The sequence below is a fragment of the Panthera leo genome, chromosome C1, assembly GCF_018350215.1.
Source record: "Panthera leo isolate Ple1 chromosome C1, P.leo_Ple1_pat1.1, whole genome shotgun sequence".
Taxonomy (NCBI): Eukaryota; Metazoa; Chordata; class Mammalia; order Carnivora; family Felidae; genus Panthera; species Panthera leo.
The window spans coordinates 78,714,635-78,727,229 of record NC_056686.1 but is presented as its reverse complement, the minus strand read 5'-3'; the positions used below and the strand labels follow the sequence as shown (position 1 = coordinate 78,727,229).

Here is a 12,595-nt window from a genome sequence, read left to right as displayed (position 1 = left end):
CTGACAATTACAAATTCTCAATTAGTGTTATTCAAGTGGTACTGTCAACGTTAATGGCTTTAATGTTTACCTGTTAGAATGTGTCCTTAGAAAAGAATATGGGTTAATTTTTTCTAACATTCTAAGGATAAAAATATTTGGTCTAATCTTGAGAGGTTTTTAAATTTGAGGGTTTAAATATGTCATCTTAATTTTGCTCCATTATTTTTATTCTACCATAAAGCTGGCCGTGTATAAATAGGGTCACTAACCCCAACTCCATCTCACGAGACTTAGAAAATCAGTTTATTTGGAACACATTCTTGTGTCATTATGTTAAATAATTCCACTTGTAAAACAGGAATAATAATAGTATATACCTCATAAAATAAGATTATGTGAATTTAATGAGTTGACAAATAGAAAGTGCCTAGAATAGTGACTAATAAATGGCAAATACTCAACAAAAGCCAGTCTTATTAGTACAATTATGAACCTGTGGCAGAAGGACTTTTTAATTCATATTACTTATTTGGAAAATAAAGTTGATTAAGTGTCCAACTCTTGATCTCAGGGTCATTGATCTCAGGTCTTGATCTCAGGGTCATTAGTTCAAGCCCCACCTGGGCTCCACCCTGGATGTGGAGCCTATTAAATAAACAAATAAATAAATAAAACAAAAATAAAGTATTACTAGAACAATAAGCAAATAATATGGTAATATAAATTGAAAATATAAATGACTTAATGTCCTTATTAAGCATTTTAGCAGTGATTTTTACATAAAAAACAAAGACAAGGAAAGTAGCAAGTTTAAACCAAAAATGAGTAATGAATTAACTTCCGCAAAAAGAAAAAGCTTTCGAAGAACTTTCTTTAAATATACTGAAATATAAATTTATTCAAAAGCAATAAAATAACAGCTTCTATGAAGTATGAGCTACATGTAATAAATACAGTATCAAAAATCTCATTTTTCATCATATCAACATCTTCTTTTAATTACAACTTTTCTCCCTGGAATATTAAAAAAAAAAAGATTAGTTTTTGAAATATTCTTATATTAATTTAGTATTAATGTCCACTATAATAATCAGGAACATAATTTAAAGCAAGAGTGGGAAATGCTTACTCAATTAAACATGAATCAGAAAAAGTAAAAAATGGACCACATGAAATGTAAAAAGCAAATAATTCTGGTTGGGGGGGCATTGGGAGGGAGTGCAAAGTTTAAATTGATTTAAAAAACAAAAACAGAGGACACAATAAAAATAAAATATTTAGACACTGGTGTCACATTATGGTTTGAGGGCACAGTAAGGAAGATAGAGGAAGGGCTGCATGAAAAAAGTCAGTGAAAAAGAGGGAAGAGAAAAAAAAGCAAAAAAGGAAAATGACAAGAGAAATATTTGCATCAAAAAAGAGCACAACATACAGAAGTAGAAAAATACTGGGAAAAGGCCCAGAAGATTCTAAAAATACAAGTCAAATACTCTTGTCACACCTTGGTCTTTACTTAGGCCAGGGATTTGAAAATGTTATTACGTCTCTGGTATTGCCTGTAATCTTGCTTCACCTTGCTTTTATCCATCCCTGTTTTCCCGATAGCTGACTTTCTCAATTTTTGTTTTTCATCTTATTGCATGGCATATGGACCATATTTGCAAATGACTTTTCCTTTTTGGAAATAAGATGATTATAAACAATACTTCTTACAACTTCATAATAAGCTGTGAATTACCTAATTAATCAGTATTCACAGCACAGTATTCCACTGTTCAGATCTAAAACAGGAGTTTTTAACTTGGTATCTGTGAACTCCTTGATAATATGTTCAAAATTTTGTGTATGTGTAATTTTTTGTGTGACTTATGAAGGTTTTGTCACCAGAAAACTGCTGTGCTAGAGGCTTTATGGTGAATGAACTGCCAACATAGTTAACTGTTAGGAAAATCAGTATTTGGGCTATAACATAAGTAAAAGAGATAACTAACACTTATTAAGTACTTCTCACATAGTCATTTCTAGTTTTTTTCTGCTGTATCAATGGACTTTAAAACTGCACTCTCTGGAGCACAGCTGGATTAAGGCCAACTGATGCCCTCAACACAACCCAACAATGATGCCCCCTCTCACCTTTTTATTGCTTAGAATAAAGAGCTTAAGGATTCTTCACACAAATCAGAGCATGACTTAAATGCCAGCTGGTGTTACTCTCTACAAAAGCGAAACTCACACCATAAGTCAGAAACAAATGTAATTTCTTGATGACACCTTCAAACCAAATTTAAACCTAAGGCACTCAATATACCAAAGAAAAAGATAGTTTAACAGTGCACACACATTAAACTGCAACATGGCAGATAAAGACAATTACAAAACAATCTACTACACTCAAGTGTGGCAGTGAAAGAGTTAAGGGCATGATAGCTAGGGCAAAACACTGTGGTACTCCCTTTCCCTTGGTGCCCTAATCTCAGGCTTATGTTCCTTAAAGATTAATCCAGGCCTGCTCTGAACTCTTTGCATAAGCAGACATGTAAGAGGGTGAGCAAGTAACTGGGCAAAGGTCAGCCACAATCCACTTTTAATCAGATAAATTAGCTTTGTATCTGATTGACATATTTGGGTTTCTTTATAACATTGTTTAACAGTTTCGTTGGCTTAAAAAAAGGTTAAAATTTCTGCTTTTATACCAGAGACAAATGCAGTGTTCTACTTTAGTGTGGGTGAGGTGAGCTAAGGACAAGAAATAGCCTGTAGATCAAGGTTCTACAACCCAATTTAAAATATGTCAAGTTTTACAAATTTTACACTTATTAATGCAATGTACATGTAAATGATCATGAAGTTAGACAATAAAACCATAGTAAGTCAAAGTTTCTTTCAATAGTAGCAGTCCTTGCTCTGAATTTTCTCACCTTCCATTAAAAGAAAAAAAAAAAAGGAGTCCCTACAGAGAAAGTATTGGGAAGATGTCTTCAGGTATCTTTCCCTTAAGTTTAAGGTATAACGACAAGTGATGGCCATCTAAGAACTGAGTAAAACCCACAGATGAGCATTTGTCAAGCATTTGTCCCAGCATGGGTCCCACAGAAGTACAGAATAGAGTTCTGAGCAACCCAAAGAACCAGCCCCTTCTTTTCAAGACAAAATTAAACCAACACAGGTAATGCAATTGAGTCTCATGAGCTATGAGGCCCAGGTGAGATTATGTTAAGGCTACCGACTATGGTTAATGCATTTAAAACTCAGTAGAGCATCACTAGCAATGAACAAAGCTATAATGTGAACAGAATTTAACTTTGGCTGGATTTTCTTAAAAAACTGGCTATAGTATTTTGCATATTTTATTTTATTAGTATTTTGCATGTTTTAATTTGGCTCTGAGCTTCCATTAAAACAGAATAGGCAAAATGAATTATTCAAAGGCATCTATTTATTCCAATGACCTATAGACTAAGATATTCTATCAATCAGTTGTGTAGTAACTTTTAAGTCCTAACCTCTTAATCTCTAATTTACTAAGCAGTTGCAAGACCAAACTATGTAATTAAACAGTACTGAAGACAATAGAAACACAACTATGAAATTAGTATATCAACAGTGGTTAAGAACAAAGCCTCATCTATATAATGGGGATAATAATAGTACCCCCTAGCACCTAGCCACCAATTGGGTGGCTCAACTGATTAAGAGTCAGATTCTTGATTTTGGCTCAGCTGATGATCTCACAGTTCTGGAGTTTGAGCCCCATGTCCAGCATTGGGCTCCACACTGACAGTGTGGAGCCTGCTTGGGATTTTCTCTCTCCCTCTCTGCCCGTTCCCCCACTCTCTCTCTCAAAAATAAATAAATTTTTTTAAAAAATTAAAAAAATAATAGTACCCCCTACAATAGAAGAAGTGTTTGGTACTATTTGGGTAATAATAGTACCAATCAATAAAGATTAAATGAGCCAATTTATGTAAAGCAAATAGTACCTGCATATAGTACTAATGCTTGTGTATTACTATGATTACAATTTGTCACTGTACTAATCAAGTTTATTCTAAATAAATCAAGGTCTATTTGACCAGAAATAGACTGTTGCACATCTAGGACTCGAAGGGCCACTGGAGTGGAGCAGAGTTCTTAAAAAAGGAAGCAGTGTTTCCCACTAGGGAACATTATGAAAACTCATGACAGTTCTTTTTGGTTGTCACTATGATGGGAAGAAAGGGACATCGTCTTGCTGGCATGTAATAAGGACAAAAGATGCCAGATATACTTACTTGCAGGGCCATTTCAACCAACAAAACCATCTGCCTGGTAATCCTGCTAGACTTCCCTAGTCCATTTATATTTTCCCATTCTCCAAGATAACTATTTCATATACCTTTCCTGTTCTTAAACCTCCAATACCTTACCCTGCCATAACTCATAACCTCACTAAGAAAACCTTCACTAAGAAAATACAGGCAATCAATCAATAAAGAAATTGCTCCCTTCTCACCAAATCTTTCCATGTGTTTCTGTACGCATATATTTTGCTTTCTTTCCCACTACAGTGGATGAACTCTTATCCAAGGCCAATTCTTCTCTGCTGGAGTCTATCTCCTTCAGCCTACCTTAAGAATTTTACTCCTTCCACTCTGTGTCTTGAATTATCAGCTTCCCTGTCTACCAGATCATTCCCACCAGTCAAATGCTGTTTATCTCATATTCTAAAAGCAAACAAAACAAAAAACTCTTTCTTGACTATTTCCCTCATTTCTTTACATCAAAAGAGTTGCCTGTTTTTGGTGTTTGCATTTCTTCTCCTATTCTCCGCTGATCACACTCTAATCAGGCTTTATCCCCACTATTACCATGAAGCTGTTCTCATAAATGTCATCAACAGCCTGCATTTTACCAAATATATCAACTATTATTCCTCACTTTATTTAGCAATGTTTGATATCAGTCTCTTTTCTGAAACATGTGATGTTATGTTTTCCTTATTTTTTCTCCTGTCTCACTGTTTAAATCTCAGCTTTATTGGATACTCAACTTCTTGAATGCTAAAAGTAACTTAGCTTTACTAAATTAGGCTTAATTTCGGGGCTTCTTTTTTCTACTCCCACTCATTCCCTTGACTTAACAAGCATTATGGCTTTAACAACCATCTACATGCTGAGCTAAAAATTTAACTTTAGTCTCATTAGCCCAATCATTCATTTGTCACCTTCAGTTCGACATCTAATAGAAACCTCAAATTTAATATATCTAAAGTCAAACTTTTGATCTAAGAGGTTTCCAAGTCTGCTCATCAACTAGTATTCGCCAACTCAGTGAAAGCTCACTTACTCTGGCCAAAATCTTTGCAGTCTTCTGGACTCTTATTTCACTCAAAACCTACATTAAATCCTGTTGGCTCTACCTTCAGAATATATCCAGATATGGAACCATTCGCAACACTTCCACATCTATCCTCCTGCCTACCCCAAATTGTCTCTTGCCTGGATTATTACAAGATCCACCTATACAAGATCCACCTACAGATACAAGACTATCCGCCTAGATAGTCTCTGCTCTTGTTCCTTTATCATCCATTCTTCATAAAACAGCCAGAGTGACCCTTTAAAAACATAAATCAAATAACTGCCATTTCCCTATGCAGAACCCTCCAATGGTTTCCCATCACACTTCAAATAAAATCCAAAGTTCTTGCAGGAGCTACAAGACTATTAGAGCACCCTCACCCCCCACCTTACAACCCAACCCCTAACTAACATCATCTATCTCCTACTACTTTCCCTTTTGTTTACACCAAACCAGCAATATCCCTCCTAGCTGGTTTTTGTACATGCCAGACACGCTACCACCTCAGGACTTTAGTACCTGCTGTTCCCTTTCCTCCACTGCCCTTCCTCCAGATATTGGGATTTCTTACTTCCTACTTATTATAGGACTCTGATTAAATGTCACTTAAAAAAAAAAAAAAGCTTATTTATTTTGAGAGAGCGAGTGAGCACGCAAGCGGGGGAGGGACAGAGGAGAGGGAGAGAATCCCAGGTAGGCTCCACGCCATCAACACAGAAGCCGTAGTGGGGCTCAAATTCACGAACTGTGAGATCATGACCTGAGCCGAAATTAAGAGGTGGATGCTTAATCAACTGAGCCACCCAGGCGCCCCCAAATGTCACCTTCTTGAGAGGCCTTCCCTGACCACCTTATCTAAAACAGTACTCCCATCACATTGTATGCTCTTATTTCCACCTAGCATTAGAGCATGTATCTATTTACTTGTTTACTGAAAGTTTCCCCACAAAAATGTAAACTCTGTTTGGACAGGGTCTTGGCCAGTTTTGCTTATTTCTATAATTCCAGTGCCTGGTATATAATAGATGCTCAATAAATAATCAAATGGCTGAATAAAGGATATAAAGTAAACACAAATGTAGTTTTAAAAGGCTAGACGAAAACTAATTTCATCAGGCATTATACACAATTGCCTTGTTTACTATACCATCTGACTTGCTATATACTTGAGGTTTCATGTGAAAATTTTATTTTACCAATAAGAATATTATTTATATCGCTTTCTGCTTATAAGTAGTAAATTAAGCTCCTTTCAAAGTAGAGAAATGAAAAGAAGCTCTAATAGTTTTTGTCTTAGATCCATTCTAAAAATGCTTAAAAAAATTTTTAGGCCACCAATTCTATTTTGAAAGTGAAGCCAATGGGCATTTGAAAAAAGCTGGATTTCTCTGGAAGAGATTCTTTATTTCTATATGCAAGTTATAGATCAAATGCTTATAAAAATTTTGAGTGCCTGCAGGGTCTGTGTAGTAGGGATATAATTACCTATTCAGTATGATATACACAGAATAATGGAAGTAGATAAATTATGTAAATGAGATACTCTGCCACTGTGGAAGTCTATGACTAAAACAAAGGTCCCCTTAATAATTTTTACTAGAATGTTTCCAGAAGTCTAGAAACACAACTAATTTTGGAACTCCAAAAACATTTTCTAGTATTGCTGACCCTTGAATAACATGGGCTGACCTTTGAATAACACAGGTTTGAAATGCATAGGTCCACTTATATGGCTAATTTTTTTCAATAAATATATTGAAAAATTTTTTGGAGACATGCAACAATTTGAAAAAAACTTATGGAAGAGCCTCACAGCCTAGAAATATCAAAAAATTAAGAGAAAGGTATGTCATAAATGCATAAAACATATGAAGACACTAGTCTATTTTTCATTTACTACCATAACATACACACAAATCTATTATAAAAAGTTAAGGTTTATCAAAACGTATGCACACACAGATTGTATATGGTGCCATCTGCCGTTGAAATGTAAACAAATGTAAAGATGTGGTATTAAATAACTGTATAAAATTAAATGTAGTACTGTAATAATTTCGTAGCCACCACCTGTGGCTATTGTGGTGAGTTCAAGTGTTGTATTGCTTAAAACACTGTGTGACGTTTATCATCTCCATGTGAGCAGTTCATCTCTCCACTAAATTGTGTATCACAATAAAAAAGTGACCTCTTGCAGTTCTCACATATTTTTCATGGTGTTTAGTGCAATACCATACACTTTGAATAACATCACGGAACCCATATGAGGTGCAGCTAGTGATGTTGGAAGAACTCCCAAGAAGCAGAGAAAAGTCATGACATTACAAGATAAAATTGAACTGCTTGGTATGCACTGGAGACTGAAGTCTGCAGCTGTGGCTGCCTGCCATTTCAAGATAAATGAATCCAGTGTAAGGACCATTGTGAAAAAAGAAAAGGAAATTTGTGAAACCATAGCTGCAGTTACGCTAGCAGGTATGAAAACCTTGTACTTTTTATCTTGTGTTTTTGAAAATGCAACTTTTATTTGAGTGTAAGATTGCTCTAAGAAAGACATGCCTGTAGACTCTACTATGATTTGAGAAAAAGCAAAGTCATTATATGACAACATAGGACAAAGGAAAGATAAGGATCTAAAGCTGGAGAATTTAATGTCAGCAAAGGATGGTTTGTTAATTTTAGAAATAGGTTTTGCTGAAAAAATGTTGAGGTACAGCCACAGCAATTTCTTACTTGACACATCTCCAAAGGCAAGAAAATTAAAAGCAAAAATGAACTATTGAAACCTCACCAAGATAAAAAGCATCTGCGCTACAAAGGAAACAATCAACAAAACTAAAAGGCAACTGATGGAATGGGAAAAGATATTTGCAAATGACGTATCGGATAAAGGCCTAGTATCCAAAACCTATAAAGAACTCACCAAACTCCACACCCAAAAAAACCCAAATAATCCAGTGAAGAAATGGGCAGAAGACACGAATAGACACTTTTCTAAAGAAGACATCTAGATGGCCCAAAGACGCATGAAAAGATGCTCAATGTCACTCCTCATCAGGGAAATACAAATCAAAACCACACTGAGATACCACCTCATGCTGGTCAGAGTGGCTAAAATGAACAACTCAGGAGACTATAGATGCTGGAGAGGATGTGGAGAAAAGGGAACCCTCTTGCACTGTTGGTGGGAATGCCAACTGGTGCAGCAGCTCTGGAAAACTGTGGAGGTTCCCCCAAAAATTAAAAATAGAACTACCCTATGACCCAGTAATAGGACTGCTAGGAATTTGCCCAAGGGATACAGGAGTGCTGATGCATAGGGGCACTTGTACCCCAATGTTTATAGCAGTGCTTTCAACAATAGCCAAATTATGGAAAGAGCCCAAATGTCCATCAATTGACGAATAAAGAAGATGTGTTTTATATATACAATGGACTACTGCTTGGAAATGAGAAAGAATGAAATCTGGCCATTTGCAGCAATGTGGATGGAACTGGAGGGTATTATGCTAAGTGAAATAAGTCAGGCAGAGAAAGATACCATATGTTTTCACTCATATGTGGATCTTGGGAAACAACAGAAGACCATGGCAGAGAGGAAGGGGGGGAAGAAAAAGTTACAGAAAGGGAGGGAGGCAGGCAAACCATAAGAGATTCTTGGATACTGAGAACAAACTGAGGGTTGATGGGGGGTTGGGGGAGAAGGGAAAGTGGGTGATGGGCATTGAGGAGGGCACTTGTTGGGATGAGCACTGGGTGTTGTATGGAAACCAACTTGACAAATTATATTAAAAAATTTTTTTAAATTTGCAATTCAAGAAAATCCTAATTTAAACTCTATGGTAAACCTGTAACATCAACTATTAAAGAGTACATTGTTTAAAAAAAAAAATGTTGAGCTAACAGAGAAGCAGCTTCTGCTGACCAAGAAACAGCAGACAGTTCCCAGACACCATTACGAAAATCACTGAGGAGAAAGGGTATCTGCCTGAATGGGTTTTTAATACAGACAAAAATGCCTCCAAAGACATTTAGTTTTATGACCTAGACCTTCTAGGGTATGGACACTGAAATTAAAGCAAATGGTTGAAGAACAATTGGTATTGTCTAAAATATTTTGAAAGAAATGCAAAAGCAAAAAAAAAAAAAAAAAAAATCACCCAGAAATGCTGATGTATTTTCATGAAGTTACACGAAATGTGCCTGCCTCTCCTGCCTCCCCTTCCACCTCCTCCACCCCTCTGCCTCTGCCATCCTTCAGACAGCAATAATAATAATGGCTGCATAGTTAATAAATCGAACTGTTGTGTATGTGTATTTTCATGTTAAATAATAATGTATGACAAGAACTGTGAGAGATGTTTCTGTGTCATCATCACCATCATCTAAGTACTGACCATGTAGAACATCATGTGCAAGATGTATATGGAAGTAGGCAAACTATCCTTACATAGGTATAAGGTAAGTAGTATTTAATATAAACTTAATAATGTGTTAGTTTTCTGTTTTATAACTTTGCTTTCAAATAACATTCCCATAGGGTGTGTCCCTCTCTCTAGTAAATGAAGAAGGTGCAGAGCAGCCCATCATCACAGGTAAGTAGTTTTTAAAAAAAATAGAACACTGTTTCCAACAGTATATAATGAATATGGCTAGAATGAAATTTTATAATGATTCATTAGTGTGGAGGCTAGGCTACCATAAAGCATTCATATTGCTTCTGCTTCCTTATCAATGTATGAATTATTAACCTATAAATAAAGATGAATTTTTTTCATATTATCTTTTCATTTTTTATATTTAGTGTTAGTTATACATATATAACACCAACAGTGTTTTGTATAAGACAATATTGATGTGGGTACTGACAGATAATTCATCTTGTAAAACATGATATAACTTACATTATCAGTAAATACAATACAGTACTATAAATGTATTTTCCCTTATGATTTTCTTAACATTTTCTCTAGCTTTATTGTATACATATAACATACAAAATATGTGTTAAACTGTTTAGGTTATGAGTAAGGCTTCCAGTAAACCAGCTATTACCAGTTAAGTTTGGGGGGAGTCAAAAGTTATATATGAATTTTTAGCTGCACTGGGGTGTCAGTGCCCCTAACCCCTGCACTGTTCAAGGGTCAAGTTTATTCTAGAGTTCAAAATACTTTCCTAATATGAAATAGACTTAGTACTTTAATGAAATATAAAGATTATATTTAATCATATGTATAGGCTATTTTAATCAAAATTAATTTTCAATGCTAAATTTTCAACCCTACTTACAATGGAATTTTTTGAACTTTCAGTATTTACGTATCACTTAATGGCATGCTTCATTTAAATACATGGATTTTTTTTTACAAACAATAAAATGATATTCATTGGAGACAAATTATTATAACTTCTAATGAAAGACATACATACCTGAGGTATACCAGCACCTGTTTGCATAGAAGACTTTTTTAATAGTCTCACTTCTTTGTTTATATATCTTAGCATTCCACTAAGAGTACTGAAGTCATTACTTTCAGAACTATCATCTTCTATGTCATATGTGAGAGGTTTAAATGAGTCTGGCTGGGTATAAGTCAGATCCTTCTGGCTTTCTTCTAATGTTGACGACTGTTCTAATTGCATTTTTTTTAAGTCTTGTAGTAATTCTTCAGAAAGATCTTCATTACTACCAGTTTTGACACTAAGGTCACTGGCACTAATTGAGCGACGTAGTTTTCTACACTTGAAAAAAGCTGCATGAGAATGTTTAGCAAATTTTGGATCTTGAATGGCAGGCATAATTTCTGTTGCAGATGTAAGCAGGGCTGGTAGAAACTTGATGTCTTCTGCCCTTTCACGTCCAGAAATTTTGGCTTGTAATCTGGTTAATTCTGATTCCTGTAGAAAAATACGTACACAGTAGGTGTTCAATACATTTTTGTTAAATGAATAAATTACTTAAATGATCTCTAAGAATCTATGATTTTTTAAGTCAACCTTCTGCCCAGAACACAAATTCCTTTCATAACAAACCATGAGAGTTTTCCAAACTCTGTTTAAACCCTTCATTTTGGGAAAATTACCTATGCTCACTTGAAATATGTTAAAACTACACTAAGAAACTCCATGAAAACTAGATTTTCCTTATACAAATGTTATAGTAACAGTATAGGGAACAGACACACAGTAACAGGGAAAATATAAAGGAAAAGGAATCCAATTGTATCACTAAAGAAAGCAGCAAACTGTGAGAAGAGAGGGACAGAAAAGAACTACAATAACAAAATGGTGCTAAGTACATACTTATCAATTACTTTGAATGTAAATGGAATAAATGCTCCAATCAAAAGCCAGAGTGAAGACTGACACAGAATGGATAAAAAAGCAAGACCTATCTGTATAAGCTGCCTAAAAGATACTCATTTCAGACCAAACAACACATAAAGGTTGAAAGTGAAGGGAGGGAAAAGCATTTATAATGCAAATGTAAATGAAAAGAAAGCCAGGGGAGCAATACTTCTATGGGATAAGACAGACTGTAAAACAATGACCATAACAAGAGACAAACAAAGGACACTACATAATCATAAAGGAAACAATCCAACAAGAAGATATAACAACTGTAAGTATTTATGTACCCAATGTGATAGCACCCAAATCCATAAAGTAGTTACTAACAAGCATAAAGGTAGTAACTGATAGTAATATAGTAATAGTAAAAGACTTAAATTTTTTTTTTTAATATTTTATTTATTTTTGAAAGAGAGAGAGAAACAGTGCGAGTGGGGGAGGGGGCGGGGAGAGAGGGAGACAGAATCCAAAGCAGGATTCAGGCTCTGAGCTGGCAGCACAGAGCCCAAAATGGGGCTCGAACCCACAAATGGTGAGATCATGACCTGAGCCGAAGTCAGACACTCAACCAAATGAGCCACCCAGGAACCCCAGTAGAGGACTTTAATACCCACTTACATCAATGGATAGATCATTCAAACAGAAAATCAACAAGGAAGCTAGTTTTGAATGATACAGTGGACCAGGTGGATCTAAGATATATTCAGAACATCCCATTCTAAAATAGGATACACAATTTTTTTTTAATTTTTTAATGTTTATTTATTTTTGAGAGAGAGAGACAGAGCATGAGTGGGGAGGGGCAGAGAGGAGACACAGAATCTAAAGCAGGCTCCAGGCTCTGAGCTGTCACTACAGAGCTTAATGTGGGGCTCGAACCCATGAACCATGAGATTATGACCTGAGCCGACATAGACACTTA

The 12,595-nt window shown here is 35.4% G+C and overlaps 1 protein-coding gene across 8 annotated transcripts in view; it reads right to left on the bottom strand.

Annotated features, from left to right (window-relative positions):
* Window positions 1–860: 860 nt before the first annotated feature.
* CCDC18 (coiled-coil domain containing 18) overlaps window positions 861–12,595 on the bottom strand; it is a 108,195-nt gene continuing 96,460 nt past the window's right edge. For all 8 annotated transcript variants that reach the window (XM_042952866.1, XM_042952865.1, XM_042952868.1 and 5 more), the window contains 2 exons: window positions 10,753–11,220; window positions 861–996 (listed from right to left, as the gene is read on the bottom strand). In XM_042952866.1, coding sequence (XP_042808800.1) covers window positions 982–996; window positions 10,753–11,220 — 483 coding nt within the window. In that variant the 3' untranslated portion in view covers window positions 861–981. The remainder of the gene's footprint in view (window positions 997–10,752; window positions 11,221–12,595) is intronic.